The 17,232-nt window shown below is 44.9% G+C and overlaps 1 protein-coding gene across 3 annotated transcripts in view; it reads left to right on the top strand.

Annotated features, from left to right (window-relative positions):
- The first annotated feature begins 1,222 nt into the window (after positions 1-1,222).
- The window catches only part of LOC135385147 (hemicentin-2-like), a 575,110-nt gene continuing 559,100 nt past the window's right edge, over positions 1,223-17,232 (top strand). For all 3 annotated transcript variants that reach the window (XM_064614321.1, XM_064614320.1, XM_064614319.1), the window contains exon 1: positions 1,223-1,576. In XM_064614321.1, coding sequence (XP_064470391.1) covers positions 1,483-1,576 — 94 coding nt within the window. In that variant the 5' untranslated portion in view covers positions 1,223-1,482. The remainder of the gene's footprint in view (positions 1,577-17,232) is intronic.

Genomic DNA, 17,232 nt, shown 5'->3' with positions numbered 1-17,232 from the left:
GCTCTTTCAAACAGGGATGCGAAATATCTTACGGAATTTCGTCGCATCCGCGAAAGGCGTTGCCTCCGACATTTGCCTTCATTTCTCCATTTCTCATTCGGAATACATCCGTGTGGCAGGCAGCTCATGTCCCCTTCAGAGGCGGCGCAAAAGCAATGAGCTGCGGATAAAAGAATTTTCATCCTATTTTGGAAATAGCATTTTGCTCAGGAGCGGAGAATGGGGCTTTGCATTTTCCTTTCATGTACGCGTACATACCTCGGCGAATGACACGAAATTTTCGACTCACGTGGATTAGCCAGACGTCATAAAATATCAACGTTGTAACAGCCATGCGGTGCTCGGAAACATGAAGAAATGGCATCGTATGTGTTTACTTTCCATGCTCTCGATGAAACGAAATCTTGTTCATTTCCGCATGTGCCGAGTCTACGGCAAAATGGGAAAAGAAATGGCCTCATGGACGAAATAACGACAAGTTGTCAAAAAGGAGAACTACCGTCACCTGCAAAAACAATATGGTATTTTCGACAAGTTTCGTATGTGCATATCCATATAATAATAAACGTGTAGATCCACATAATAATAGGGTAACTACAAATGCTGAGAGAGAGAGTGCGCGCCCTTTCCCCTTCGTACCGTCGAGTCAAGCCGACTCAGAGGGGAATTTGGTACCTTCTCGTGTCCGCCTCTAGTGGAGGACCAATGGTCTCGGCAACTATCAAATCACCAACACCATTTGTTGGCAGGACTGCTGGTGATAAGATACACGGTAAAACAGAGCGTAACAAAGACGAAGGCCGTAGCTTTTTTCTTTCGTTATCAGTTTGCGCTCCCGTAGAAATGGGTAATGTGATTCTGGGAGAAATTCATCATTCGTAACAAAACGAATCTGTACTTCGTGTCGACACCATAAGGCAGCATATAGAGCTCGTTAAAGCGCCCCGAGAGGGATACCAAACCACATATCCACTCCACCCAACCAAATAAATGAAATCCATGAAATAACATGACAGACTCGTACATCCCCTGCTCGTAAGCATCACGACTCTTCTCTGAACTCCGAAGAAACATTTCGCGTTCGCGCCAATTTTCATTGTCCCCTCTCCGGTTGGCTCGGCTAACGTGTCGTCACATATGGCAGACGCGCTCCCTGGTGGCGAGCATCCCCCGTTCGCCCCCTCGCGGCGACTTCTGACGACGACGGGCGGAGGAACCGCGCCAAGCTCCCGAGCTGTTGCGGCGGATGCCTCACTGTTTCTCTGAGTGCTCTTTGAATGCCGTGTGCTCCCTTTTACGGATGCTCAGCGATTGTTCTCTTCGAGTCAAGGAAAGGTGCCCAACGGAATGTGTTCTTTCGCTAACCAACGGGTCTGTAGAATCTTGTGAAAAAGAAGAGTGGTGTTTCCTTTGCTGCTGAAGCGGGAAAGAGTGTGGGTTTAAACCTCGCATGAGTGCATCGGAATCCGTGTTTCGGAAAACATGCTGCGGATGCTGCGCTTCCAATCCTTGTGCCGTGTAACTTTAGGATTGTGGATGATACTCGTCGCGGGTGTGCCAAGGGTTGCGGCGGTTGGTAAGTCGTCAGCGGTGAAAAAGAGATTTTGTTCCGATTGCCGGTGGCTTTTATGGAGAGCAATTGGGAGGGAGAGTGCTTACCGCGCGCGCGGTTCCTGGGAGACAATGAGGCAGCACAAGCTTCCAAAGCTTTTGTGCACTATGTATAATGCTGTTCGTGAGTTTAATCACATTGTTTTGAGAATGGTACCCATATAAAACAAGACCGCACTTACATGTTCTTATTGATTGTTATTTTAGTGGTGGTTATAATCGTATCAGAAAAAAGAGTATGCAACATGAACGTCCATGGAATAATGTAACCAGAAACCAGTGTGACAATGGGTGAGGGCTGAGGGTAACAACCTCATTGAGGAGGCAGACATTAAACGAAATATGATAACCGTACATGTAGCCGGTTTGATCGTCGATTTCCGCATAGTACGTCACATATCCCTTAATTTTGCGTTTTGATTCACACAACTGAACCAATTCAGTAGAAAAAACAGCTCATATCTCACAACATTTATATTTATTTTATTTATTTATTTATTTATTTCATATACTGCAGCCTCTGTGAAGCTTTAGCAGGAGCAGGCATGCTTGGTTACAAAATGGTTACATGCTTGGTTACTTGGTTGTTCTCGGACTTAACCGGCTTAACTTTTACTAGCGAAGCGACAAAATCGATACCCATGTGAGGCTGATTGGTTGGGTTAGACTATGCGATAACTATATATACTAACGACGTAATGTCGTTGGCAAAAAAAAAAAAAAAGCTGGCCGATTTTTACTTTGCTACATTTCTTTAGTGCTCTGGATGCAATGTAACAGTTTTCTAACTAGGAGAGTTTATGCTTGCTTGCAGTGCCCGTAATTGAAAACTGTAACTGAGCCATCCTATTATTATTATTATTTTATTTATTTATTTATTTACATACAATTAATACAATGAACTATCAACCCTGTACAGACCCATAGCAACCGCTAGTATTGGGTCTGCTAACATAAGTGTACAATTAATAGCTAGCAGCATTACTAGCAACATATATATATCAAACACATTCATATCAAAAATACATGTCACATGCAGATACTTATTGACATCAAATAGAACATTGACGGAGTGCGGTCCAGCCTAACCCAACCGGGTAAGGCAAAATTTAGTAACAGCTGATTTAAAGTTGTTGGACTGTTTTACATTGGGGGGAAGAGAATTCCATATTTTCACACCTTGAAACCCAACAGACCTTTTGCCGTTAGCATTGTTGACCTTCCGTAAATTCAGGTTCCCCATGACCGTTGCCCTGGACGACCTTTGTTTAAGTTGCTGGGTGTTAATGGCAAATGGAAAGTGTCGTAAAACGATGCCATGCATTGGCAAAGAGATACGTTGGACAACAATTTGGCTGAATGGAAGTATATTGAGATTTAAAAAGAGGGGGATGAGAAGAGACGTTACGGTTACTGAATGTCATAAAAAGGACACACCGTTTTTGCAACACGTGTATGGGTTCCAGATAAGAGCTATAAGCGGATATAAGCGGGTCCTACGATTATGGAAACGAAAGAGGGATAACGCGAGGCGAAAATCGGGATCTTGTGCTGTGGTTCAGGTAACGACGAAGAAAAATGAAAATGTTATCTCCTACACCTGGGAGCCCATGTATTGCGGCCTCCTATGAAGAATTCCCCCTAGTTTCATTAAAGTGGAACTTTGTTAAGAATTTGAGCAGTCCTCATTATTTTAAACATGTGTGTTCACTCCACTGGATATTTTGAAAACGCCAAGTTTCGCGCACAAAAGCTGAAATTGTTGTGGAAAGCAGGGAACAGGAAACTCTACTGAACCCGAAATGGTAACCGCGATGGTGCCATTTTCTGCTACTCCAAAGTCGAGACGTCAATAAGGTAGCGTACCGACTGTATGACGCACATGCCTTTCTGCGGCGGGCGCGTGAGGCTAAGGCAAGTGCACCAATGCCGTGTTCTCAGGAGCAGAGGTTGCCTACGGAGGATTCCACTCGGATAGAAGCCGAATACCGAAAATGTAATATCCATTCGAAAATCCCGCGATGATTACATTGTCAAGAACGAAAGTAAGAAGCTTGTCGAATGGATGCTCATATTAAACACTTTTGTCGCGAAATGCATCAAGCCGATTGCATGACGTAATAAGGGACGGTAACGTAAATTGAATCTATATATTTGACAGTGTTAGTAGACAGTTGATAACTCGCTGATAGCGACTTGTAGCATACAATTGGTGACGTCACCGTCAAGTTCCGGAACCAATGACAGCGTGCGTGACTCAGAATCTTATCTACAATTGGTTGCGGTAGCAGCGGTAGCCTTCCGCGCTCCCAGTGGCGCTATTGACGACCTGAGCTCCTACGTCATTGATTACGTTTCGCTGCCGCAACAACAACAACTTTATTTTGAGATGGAGAGTGGGGAGGTTCATCGCCAGAGGCGATACTCTACCCCATTGCTGCTGGGGAGGTGGGGAGTAAAATAAGGAGCCCCTTCACAATAACGATCGAAGTCCGAAGGTGTCCAGAAATGTCAAAAGAGCTTTGAGCGCAGATCGTTGCTGGGTTGGATTGGGCCAGGGACCAAGCAATTTCGATAGGGAGAAGGGGCGAGAGTCGCTGCCGCGAAAAGCATGCTGGGGGGCATTATCAGCTTTATCAGCCTATCAGGCGACGCATTTTTCCCGCTTCTTGCCCACCACAGCAAAATATAATCTCGAACCGGTCTTCTCGTGACGTCACATGTTTCTAAGCAGAGGGTCGTCTATACTAAATATCTAGGCGGGAGATTCGGAAGCTACGTTATCAACGGTGTATTAACACTGTCTGTTACTGAAGCTGGATAGGCCTCAGTACGTCCGTTGGAAGTCTGTATGCCTATTCATTTCAGCGTTGCGGGTTGGAACGCGTCAGAGGACGCCAGCAGCTTGGTAGCAGTGTACAAGTCGCTTAGTGCCGTCTTCCGCGACGCACATTAAACACGGCGCGCATTGTGCTGAAGTTCTGGTGCACTTTAAAGAAACATCAAGCGGGCAAAATTATTCCACACACCGACCACTGTGGTGTGACTCATGATCATAGTTGTCAAGCCAAGAATTCCTCCAAATTGGAGCTTGTGATGGCAACGAAAAAGGAAACACATGCCACGTTGCTGTACTGGCAACGGAAACGAGAATGATCGACTGGTACGGAATTCGGGTAAAGGGCATTACTGGGACGCAACGGCATGGTTTTGTGTATGTTTTTTTTTTATGTTTTCTGACTCAAGACTTTCTACGCTGTGTAGATATACCACTCAGAATCAAATGGAGTTCTGATTCATGCAAAGCCATATGTGTAGAAATGCATGGCACAGCTGTGCGTTGGAACATCTACAACGATATTTCGCTTGGGGCACATCCAAGGCTCCCCCAAGTTGCCCGCGTACACCGTCTTGATTGTCCCACTGCGTATTTACTGTGGAAGGTCTTATCGCTTGGGGGCAAGCACAAGCGTGACACATTCTTCAGAAGGAGAATTGTTTGCACTTCTTTTTCATACACTACATGCGCGTTTGTGGCTTACAATACTTGCCATAGAAGCTGTTTGTAAACAACATGGCCTCGTTTCGAGGTTCCACTGTTTGTTCAATCACTTTGAGTAGAAGAAAGAAATGAGTGTTTCTCCAAAAACTGATGTTTAAAATTTAGTGAACCGTTCTCGACGAAATGCCAGACGTTGTGCAAGCCTCGAAAACATGATAATTGGTTTTGCAGGGTGTGCCGTGTGCGATGCTAGTCTGTGCAACGAGTAATGCCTACACACAAAACCTCAAGTGAGACAAACACAAACGGCGACGACAACCTAAACGACAAGAATTGTCGTTTTTGTTTGCCTCGCTCCCAGTTTTGTGGGTAGTCATGTACTAACTGGCCCATTCTGCAATTTTAGCAAACATGTAATTATTTGGTTATGGAATCATTCGAGCAGAGACTTGCTTTGGGACTGACCGTCATACACAGGACTACTCCTTATTTTTCAAAACTACAAATTGAGATGCACAGGGTCGCTTATGTTACCTACCGATCAGGCTATGTTGTTACTAATGTGTTGCCTGGCATCTTTTCTAATGACGAACTGTGACAGCCGCCTGCTTACTGTCCGCAAGGCTTCTCTGGCTCTCCTGTTTTCTTTTCGCTCTAGCACCACACTCTTAGAAAAATGGGTGGAGCAGTTACACCTTTTAGGGGTAATAGTTGTCGCATACGTTGTGCCTAAAAGGTTGCAAAGTTCCACCTGCTACCTCACTCTCAAAACAGAACTTCAACCGCATAGCACATTGTCCGCCAACCATTACGACGAATGGTAGGGTTACAGCTTCTGATTCGGTGAGCGAGGGGGACGTATGCCTTTTTGTAGAAATTTGGATATATGATAATTTCTCTAACCACCCTTTAACACCCTTTATCAGACGCTATGTTGACCTAAGTCGTAACTATAGAAGTTACCACCTTTTCACACCCTTTTTTTCTTACAGTGCATATGCTCTCTCCACGCACGCATAGTGCAGACTCTCGCCCAACTCTCAGCCAATGGTCATTCTGTAACGCTTCAATGGATCCAGGTACATGGAGGCCCCCTTGGTGAAGCCCGCGCAGACACAATGGAGAGACGCGCTATATCTACCGGGGCCCTACCTGCTACCCGTCTAATCCTAACTGCCTCTACCTGTGCCCACACATCCGCCGCTGGCGCTATGTCCGTACCCGACAGTTCCGGGCGTACGCTACCTTATGACCCTTTCTTGCGACTCAACGACCCCCTCATTGCCTGTCGTTACAATAGAGCAGAAGAATCACTTCTCCATCGCCTTTGACTGAATGCTGCCACACACATCCTCGCTCCTATATCAAATGCTTCAGTCCAACTCCCTCAACTGCACAACATGCTGCTTGGAAGCTTCCTTGCTTGCTTGTATGCTTAGGAAGAGTCAACATTCAGCACTACCTTCTATCCTGCAACCAATATCCCCCTCAACGACTCGTTCTCCAACGCCACTTACGACAACTTGGTTACCCTAACTTCTCTTTAGCCACTCTGCTCGGCCCAGTCCTCCTCAACCAGGGGACGGTCACGACTCAACCAGCCCTCAACCAGCTCCTAGTTTTTAAAGGAATAGCAAGTCGGCCTGTGCCTGACTAACATTTCCTTTCTTTCTTCTCTTTCTCAATAATCATATTCCCCCTTCAGCCCTTGTTGTGTGCGCGCAAATGCCAGACATTCTGCAGTGATTAGTCTCTGGACACTTACTGCACAAAATTTCTACACAAGATATGAAGCGTTGATTGTTCAAATATATTGATATTTCATATATCTGCATTCTCCAATAACGCAAACTGATGAACATAACTAAGGGGTTGCGCTCCTGGTGGATGTGGTTGATATGCGTATTTATTTAAACGTCGGCAAATTCGTAAAAACCTTGCAGTCCGCCCGACGTAACCGCGGATAATCTACGCGTTCCCGTATCTGAAATAAGGACGGATCCCGATATATGCCAGTTACTAAAAAAATCAACTATGTTGTAGCTACACTCGTCCTGGAAAAATAGCAACTGAGTTACGGTTCTATAGTAACTCGTTTCGAAAAATAAGTAGTTATACAGCTACAGTTGCCACATTAAAGTAACTTAGTTACTTTACAGTTGTCCTTTAAGAAAAGAAAGCCGAAACGATGTAACAAAAGCGGTATGTAGTTATATTTACAAGTTACTTTTGTATAAGTCACTGCAACTAGTTACTGCGGAAAGTAAGTAGTTACGGTTCAAAGTTACTTATAAGTTGTAACTTAATTACTCCCCAAGACTGATCTGTGCTAATGCACACCACCTCACATACATGACGGCAACCACTACGTGTATAATACCTCTCAATAATTAAGGACCCGGAAGTGGCTGAAAATGGAGTTGAAAGCCACCCGCTTACTAACCGCGCGGTTGATACTCCAACACTCGTAAACTTTGAATTTGCGAGACTTATCGGAGCCAGACCCTGTCAAGCGAAAGAGTGGAAACCCGCAGTCGTCATGTGGCGCCTGAATTGTGCCGTTTACGGTTTCTTCCCCCCTGCAATGAAGCACATGCTTCTACGGTTTGTCGAGAGCCCATCATTTCCGTTCCAGACGTCCCTATTCCACACATCGCCCATTTTCAAACGTCCTTTGCAAAGTTTGTCACTTTGTCATGGTATGGATGGATTAAAATCCCGCTGACGATTGTTCAAGCGACGGGAGATTATTGTGTTGGAGCGGCTAAAGTTTGACTTTAAGTGCAGCCGTGTTGTCCGAGTCTACCACGCTGTGTGTACTTCATGCAGGACGGGGAGGAAAGATGCCTGCTGTCTCTCGCTTGCTCTTACAGGTTCGAAGCGTTGATTTATTACATTCTTGCGATTGCTGCAATTATATCGCTGTTCAAACAGTGTACTTCATCAAAGTACGAAGTTTGTTCTGTTTTGTTTTTTTCGAAAATATGCTACTCGATTTTCTGATGTCTTTTAAGATAAGTTCACGTCCATATTGAACAAGGCTGCCGACAACTGGTTTCGAATAAGAATATACTAATGAATGGTGGCAGTTGAAGAAAAGGTTCCACACCCTCTGATTGCCGCTCAGAGCCTACCAATCTCACCATGCTAGCTATACCCTCTCTTCAACGTGCCAAGCCACGCTAGAAAACACGCACTCACCCTCAACGCATTCTCTCTCACATTGTTGCCAGTCGCTCCCACATTCACACTGACGAACAAACTGGTGGCGGGTGGCATTTTTCTCATGTAACGCTGTAGTGGATGAGGCAATTAAGAATATACTAGTTCTATAAGTCAATGTGGACGTATAAACCTGTCCCAAGCTATTATGAATGTCTACTGCGCAACTAATCAGAATAATGCGATGGTAATCCTTTTATCGCAAACGCCAGGTCGCTTCCTTATATTATTTGAACTCCATTGGAATAATGCGCTTCAAAGTGCTTCAAAACGTTTTTGTTTGATTTGATGCAGTCAGAAATCTTCTATATGGTAAACTGTTTTACGTGGCCTCATTTAACAAACATTTCCTCGACACCAACTCAGATTGCCGAAAATGTTTGACAGCTCTTTGCTTTAGCACTATATGTCTATATTAAGAACAATAAAAAAAATCCATCTGTAAATGGACTTGTCCGTTGACAGACTGAATACCTTGTATGGACATAGCGTGAAACATTGGGATATACCGGGTGTTTCACGAAGGTCCCCCACCTGAATATTTCGTATACAGGTGGCGCCATCGAAGAACTTTCTTTTTGGTAAAGATCTTTAGGACATCGGCCATGAACTGAGTAGTGACTGCCTGACTTGCATAGCTCACTAATTAAATAAACATCCTAACTTTTACATTTTAATTCGCACGCTATGGGAACCTCTCTTTTACTTCAGCGAAAAATATTTCACTTACCTTATATATACTTACCTTCAGCGAAAAATATTCCAAGCGAAACACCAACACTTAGTGATTTTTCCGAGTAAATAATCGATTTCGGTTTACATATTTCTTGCGCGGAGCAGTGCACCAATGCGCTGTTTGAATCAGCTGTACTGCTGTCAATTTCGTGTACATCCGCCTGGTTCACGCACGTGGGCGACGGAAGATTAGGAAGAGCCGCAAGAGACGCTTTGGCATTCCTTCTCAAAGCGACTGGTAAACAGGACCGGTGGTTCTGTCGTTTCGTAGTAGATAGCGTGCACTTATCATAGATGATGACGAATGCGACGCGAGCACTGTGAACTAGTGGGGTACACTCTTAAAAATGAACTTCACCACATAGCGTGCTTCACCTCACGAGCTAATGAGAGCAACGGCTATCGTTAAAACTAGCGCGAGACGGGTTTCAGGGGGCATATTTCGTGCTCGCTTCGTCAACGGGACAGTGGCGTAATCTCTGACCACAACTTCGACCGAACATACTCGGCTGCATACCGAAATGGGGGAAGGTACAGAACCCCAGCGATGCGCGCGGCCCTTCTCATCCTCTTCTCCGTCCTTAACACGGCAAGTGAAGCAGGAGGCTACCGAACAGAACAAACGTAACGACGATATCCCCCTGGCGCAATCGCATTTCTTCGTGAACCGATGTCGTTAAGCTGTCGGTGTCGTTACGGCCGTGCACGTGACATTAGCTGACTACGCCTGGGGCGCGAGCGCGTCAACGACATTTCCGTCACTTCACTTCTTCAGTTTTTCGACTATTCCTTGGAAGGCAGAAATCATGCCGTCGATTCGTCGATGCCGAAAAATTTGTGAAGTAGTTAGGAAGGTAAATATTGCAGGGAAGTGAAAGAAGGTCATAAACTGAATCTAAAAATGTAAGCATTATAAAATTCTGTGGACTAGAACTTTTTTATATGCATTTCAACAACCCCATCTGATCCACTTTTAGCGCAGGGGAAACACGGGACTGCTAAGCCTAACGGAGTCGAAACTTGCCATCTTGCAAGAGGTAGGGTGCAAGAGGCACTATGAGGTGCGGGCGTCGAGATTCTGCCTCGGGTTAGATCAGAAGGTTCTCAGTAAAGATGGTGGATCACCCTCCAGAAACGGGCGACACAATTTGAAGGAAGTGTCTAGAGGTCCGTCGGACGGACACAATTGTTTATACATCGGGGTCCATCGGCTCAACATTATGTCGTGTTATATCAAGTTAGTTTAGGTTAGGTTAGTGTTAGGTTAGTTTATTCTAGTCAAGTTATTGCAAGTTAGCTTCGTGCAGCTCTAGGTTAGGTTAGGTTAGGTTAGTTTAGGAAACAGTCTAGTTCCTCATACCACAGACGATCCGATGCACACCGCTGCGTAAAGAACGGAGTCGATCGGTCCGACGGACCCGATTGTTTATACATCGGAGTCCGTCGGGACACTTCCGCTTTCAACATTACGTTGTGTTAGATCAAGTTAGTTTAGGTTAGGTTAGTTTATCCTGGTCAGGTTAGCTTCGTGCAGCTCTAGGTTAGGTTGGTTAGGTTAGGAAACAGAGTCTAGTTCCTCATACCACGGACCATCCGACGGACCTCTAGACACAGCCAAAATTAAATTGTTATACGTTTCACGCAATATACGAGGGTCATTCCTGTTTAATTTCGTTACTAATTAGCTCCTCTTTCACGTAAAAGCGTTTGATTTTCGTTTTTATTCGTTTTTCTTTATAAAAAGCCCGTGGTCCCGATATGGAACTACATCCGTAATATATATACCAGTATCTGTTCTCCATTAAATCCTCCCACGTTGCTTCCTGCGTGGCGAGTAGTCTGCAGGGGCTCCCCTCTACGTTTTACACCTGCACATTGTGAATATGACTTTGTGGGTACGTTTGTGTGCGTTCGTCTCCAGGCATTTTCTGTCTGGCCCTTTCCTTCTCGCAGTACTTGATGTGATTAAAGCACTTGTCGCTCAATATTATTTTGTTCTAATTTTGTTACGAGCTAGGTCATGAAAGTGCCACTCTTATATAAAGCGCTGAAATAAATCGAATATACCAGTTTTCCAAGATTAGACCCCCGGTTTGAAAATACACATTCAAGGGGATATATGTTTATACCATTAGGTGCAAATAATATACCTTCAGGAGGTATAAAATTACTTTTATACCTGCGCCCTGGGACATGCTGCTTATACCCAAAAATTTTCTAACAGTGTAGTACGTGGGCTGCTCGTTTTTGACAGGCGGAATAGCTTCCTAAAATCTGTTTCATCTAACTGAAATCCATCTTGAAGGTTACGGCTGCGTGGTTCACGGTTCACAGCTTCCGTTATCTTCCAGGGAAAGGAACCTTCATACATTTTCTTGTTCTCTGTGGGCGCATGCAACGTTAACGTCTTTTCACCTGGGTTACCCTCTCGTATAATACCGATCACGGTATGTAGTTTGCCTAAGCCAAAGATTGCGCCACTTTTAACGAAAACGAGGAAGTTACGTCATGCGTTAGAGGAGCAAATCACGGGCCCGCTAGGCCCGCTGTGACAGCCTCGTTTACTCGTTATGCGTGCAATTTCGTTTTCATTTTTCGTTTCGGTAAGCTAACGATTCCTTATGTCGGTTTGTTTCGCTCGCGCAGCCCCCTGATTTGTTGAAAACGGGAGGCGGAACCTATTTTGTACCATTATGTACTGCATAATTGGTATAAAAAACGCGTACGCCTCGCATTTTCATCGAATCAAGGCAGAGAACGTTGTCATTCGGGATGGTGGTTGGCTAGGAGCGTGCTATGTGGTGAAGTTCATTTTTAAGAGTGTAGAGAACGAGAAGGAACTCCAAAGCGTGTCCTTCGGTCTTGCGGCTGTTCCTTATCATCCGTCACCCCCGTGTCCCAACCAGGTGGATGAACACGAAATTGACAGCCGGATAGATGATCCAAAGAGCGCATTGGTGCACTGCTCCGCGCAAGAAATATGTAAACCGAAACCGATTAATTACCCAAAAATATTCCTAAGTGTCGACGCTTTTTTTTCTTGGAATTTATTTCGTTGAAGATCCCGATACGTTAAACAGAGGTTCCGTAAGCGCGCGAAATAAACTTTCAAAGTTAGGATGCTTATTTAATCTATTTAATCTAATATTTATCTGTCTATCTAATTCGTGAGCGTATGCAAACGAGCTGCTCACTACTCAGTACACGGGTGATGCCCCAAGGATCTCTACCAAACAGAAAGTTCTTCGATGGCGCCACCTGTTTACGAATTATTCGTGGAGAACTTCGTGAAACACTCGGTATATTGTTAAACCTCAGGTGTTATCTAATCCAGGCGAGTACGTCTGTAGCTAATGTCGTGTCCGCCATCAGCGACTTTTTCAAGAAGATTTCCCACATATTTCATGATCAGCAAAGTTTCGTGACTCCTCTTGCATTAAGCAGCACCCATAATTGAGTTTAAATTTACCGACTCACTATGTCCCGTGATGGATTTCGCGCAATGTCAGCTTTTACGCCGAAGGGTCGGCTGAAAAATGATTTGCGTCGTGCATAAAACTGCACATAAAGGGCAAGAACATCCGTTCCTTTCAAATTTCACGAGAAAATGTCGCGAGGTATGAAAGGGACAGTGCTGAAACAGCCTGAAACGCCTTTGAATTCATACCACGGGATTCACATAGCTATGATAATCCTGAGTGTCCACGTTTACATTGATTATGGCCCTGCTCTTTCTTTTCTTATGGGGCTCGGAGAATATCATATTGCTATAAGTTCTTTTCATCTCGTCTTTTCCTTTGTCTGCTTCTCTCTTCCTACATTTATTTACGTAGCGGGTTTGAATAGTTTATTCCACCTTAATACTGTGTATAAAGCAACTAGTCTATGTATAGTGTATCTACGTAATGCGATCAGAGACACCCATTCAGTTCACGTCAGAGATTAATGTCGTCGCCCCTGTCCATAACAGCTTACGTAATAAAGGGGATTTCGTGTGAGAAGTAGCTCGATGGATCGTAAGAATGTATTGTCTAAAGGCGAGCTTGAGGAATCCTGGCTGGTAGCGTGTTACACGTTGATCACATTCATTTCTTTGGGTTGGAAACGGCTCTTGTGGCTTTAAATGTGCGTGTTTTTGCGGATTGTGTGATGCCTTCCTGTGCTCGTCAAGTATTCTTCTTCAAGTAGAAGTTCTTCTCCCAGTTCTCCATAACAATATGCTGGTGAACATAAAGCTGTGATGATGATGACAAAATAACAATAGGGAAAACATAAACAAGCTGAAAGTTTCTTCTCGTGAATTTTCGACATAATTACAATAACGATGACATAAAGGGAGAAAGCAAATGTGAGCATTCTTAACTTTTAGCTTACTAAATTGGGAACTGCCTTTTGCAACAGTATGAACAGGGATCGCATGACTTCATTAACCTCCTAGGCACACACGCTTCTCCGGGCGAATGTGATATTTAATCCTCTGTGTGTGTCGTGGAGCTGTGCTCGATGTATAGAGCTTTTGTTAGATCAATGTAGTATAGCTACAGAGAAGACGTCTCCAAAAAGGAGGCCATGGCGTAATTAGCGAAAGATCTCTCCATCATCGAATAGCATATTTTTTTTTTCTCGTACAGAACGAAGTTTGCGTCGAAATTTCAGAATTGAAAACAAGCCGCCTTATTCAAGATGCGTAACAGTGGGCACTTTTATTGCCGAAAGCAGATTGTCATCAATACGCGAAATAATGTTTGCTTTTTGCGTTTTATTTTCTCTTTTGTCAGTCTCAACCACGTTCGGATTGTGAGAAAACGAGCGAGCTGGAGGCAAGCCTTCGTGATGTTACATCATTGCACAGGAGACGCGTTCTTCAATTTGTGTCTCGTGTATTCATTTCTTGCTTTGATCCAAACAATGCCTTCCCGCGATCCCATGGTATAGCGATAGTGACAGAAACGCTCGTTAATGTTGCAAATATATTGCAATTACTTTACTTCTACGGGTGATCCACTGTCATCGAAGACGCAGCGGCTCCTGCTTGATACAGTGGAGACCAACCTGCTGTTTCAGGTAGGTTTGCTCGAGGAACAGAACCGCAGGGGGTAACGCAATCGTAAACACTAATGAAATAAGTGAAACTGCTGCAGTCTGCAAAGTCTTGTACTTGAGATATTACTTGCGGGAAGCAACATCAGGGAGTAGAAGAGCCTGGTATCCTTCCGATGCTGGATTGGCAAAAATGAGTGGTGAAACAAAAACAAGTTGGCCACAGTGTACGCGCCAATGAAGCTTCCAGAAAATACCAGAGCCATCACAAATCTCGTTTTCGCTCGTTAATTTTATTCTGTTTCTTGTTTTCCCATCAATTCCGTTAGGGCTGTTCGACACCATGGCCGCACAGCCCCAGAGACAGAAAGAGAAAGGACGCTCGTACATAACACACCAGCGCCACCGAAAACATAACCGTTGGCGGAGCACACAAATGTGACAGACCGTGACAAAGAACAGGAAAAGGAAAGGGCTGCTTCCGTAGCGCACGACGCTACAAAGAGGAAGCCTAACGAACGCGAAAAGAAACACACATGTACACCGCAAATGTGTCTTTCATTCATCTCCATCATCCAGGACGAAACGTGATTGACTTGCTGCACACCAGAAGGACGCCCGCAGAAGATAACATCTGAACGACCTGGCCGTGCACGTAGAACAATGGCTGCATGTTACGTCGCATATAGAAGACGCAAAAAAAAAAGAAAAGAAAAACAGCGAAATGCAACCGTGCGCAAATTTGTACGCACCGTTCACGCGTGTAATGAGATGTGTTGTGAGGTGAAAGACGCCTACTAGAGAATATGTAAAGAGACGCACCAGTGTCATTAAGTGGAACACAAATTAGGCCCGTATTTGAGGTGCGCTGCGAACAAGTTTGCAACATACCTCCTAGGCCAGTGTTTCTCAACCGGGGTTCCGCGAGCAGGATTCTGTTCAGTACCCGCGAGTGTAACTTGACCGCCTACCAAGGCTCGCTCTCGGACAGTCTAAATGGGTATCGGACTGTGCTCGACATCTGATCGTTGGCATTGGAATAGACATCGAGATCGTAGGACCATGTTGCCGCGGCTGACGGTGCAAAAAGCAGAGCTAGCAGCTGTGATCTTCATCGGTGGGCTCATCCCGCAACTCAACCCGACAGTTTCTCCGCACCACGATTTTGCTTTTCTCTTGTGTTTCGAAAGCGTTACAAGCACTTGGAGTGTCAGAGCTACTTCGAGGAGAAACTTTGGAGCGACTCTCCTGCCCACGTGGACTTGGGATTTACAAGCATCAGTGGTAACCCACAGCGCGTTATCTGCGGGTAAGTATTGTGAAACAGTTGAATGAATCCAGCAAACCTCAAGCGACATCTTGCGACACAGTCGCAATTACAATTTATTTAATTATTTTTTTATTCGAGCAATAAATAATCAATTAAATAAATTATTAATAAACATTTAAATAACAAGATAGACACAATAAAAATTTGGTGCTTGTACGGCATCGAGTTTGCCTCACCCACACTCTTAGAAATGAACTTCACCGCATAGCACGCTCCTATAGCCAACCATCATCTCGAATGATATCACTATCTGCCCTGGGGGCTGAATCGCTTCATCATCGTTATGGTCGTTACGTGCTAACGAGTGGCGGGAAATTCAAAAAGATGGGCACGTGACATATTGCGCGTGACGTATACCACGCCTTTCACGTATCGCGCGAATAGCGCTGTGCATGTGTTTTATCACGTGCCCCTTCGACGAGTGCCCTGCCCCTCGCTAGCTCGTAACGCGTGCAAGCGATTAAGCCCCCTGATTTGTTGAAAACGGTAAGCGTACGCCTTTTTTTGTGACAATTATGAACAGCATAAGTGTCACAAAAAGGACGTACGCCTCCCGTTTTCAACAAATCAGGGTAGATAACGATATCATTCGAGGTGATGGTTGGCTAGGAGCGTGCCATGAGGTGAAGTTCATTTTTAAGAGTGCACTTTATACCCGCTTCTTCACAGTTGCCACAGTGTAGTAGGTTCCTTTAGGTTGCGGTGTCTCGATCATGGGTTGCCTCAAATAACATAGGTTGAGAACCACTGCACTAGACTACCGAAGTTGAGATCCCTGTTATCATCGTTATCGCAACAGCAAGCTGCACCACGCTGCGATTACGTGATACTGGCATTGATGCTCACTATAAAGAAATCACTAGCTATGCAGAATTCAAGAGACGCAACTGGAACACGAATTCAACCGTTCACCCATTCCGTAACAAAGCGGGAATGCCCTTTTTACCTAGATCATTTACCTTTACATAGAGCCGGGTTGGGATCCCAGCGCGGGCTGTGCTGTCCGAGGCCCTGAGGTGGTGGCTGAGGTTTCCCTCCTACGCTTTGAGACAAATGTCGCACAGATCACATTGAAGTCGGCCCAGGACGCACGATCGCCCCTGCGATAGTTGAGACGTTGCCCGCCTGGCCGTGGCCAACTGCACTGAAGAAACAGAGCTTCACCACATAGCACGCCCCAAGCTAACTACCATTCCGAATGATATCATTTTGCGTCCTGATTTGTTCAAAACAGGGGGAAGGCGTCTATCTGGGACAAGCATAATGTGTCCCAGATAGGCGCCTCCTACCCTTTTTCAATAAATCAGGACACAGAATGATATCGTTCGGAATTATGGTTGACTAGGAGCGTGCTATGTGGTGAAGCTCTGTTTTAACAGTGTACGGTAAGCAGTTCCATCACCACCACCACCATCTCAAAACCGTAAAGTAAGTTTATCTTCCCGCCAACCTGCTCTGTCAAAATGAAACTTTACACGCATAATATACGCCTTCCGAACCGTTCCGAATGATATGCCGCTGTCTCTCTTGATTTGTTGAAAATGGACGGACCCGCGTGATTTTTGACACATTGCAAAGTGTTGCAAAGTGTTCAAAATAGGAGGATCCATCCCAATTTCAACAAATCAGGGAACAGAATGACACCATTCTGAATGACGGTTAGCTCTGAGCGTTATTAAACGATGAAGCTCTGCTTGAGAAAGGGGTGGGGGAGCGAGAGGATAATTGGCCACACGCGAGTGGGCATCGTTGTGGGCCGAGAAAGAGAATTTCGCGGCATCACAGACTCAGG

Source organism: Ornithodoros turicata, chromosome 2, assembly GCF_037126465.1.
Source record: "Ornithodoros turicata isolate Travis chromosome 2, ASM3712646v1, whole genome shotgun sequence".
NCBI lineage: Eukaryota > Metazoa > Arthropoda > Arachnida > Ixodida > Argasidae > Ornithodoros > Ornithodoros turicata.
This window is presented reverse-complemented; position numbering and strand designations above follow the sequence as displayed.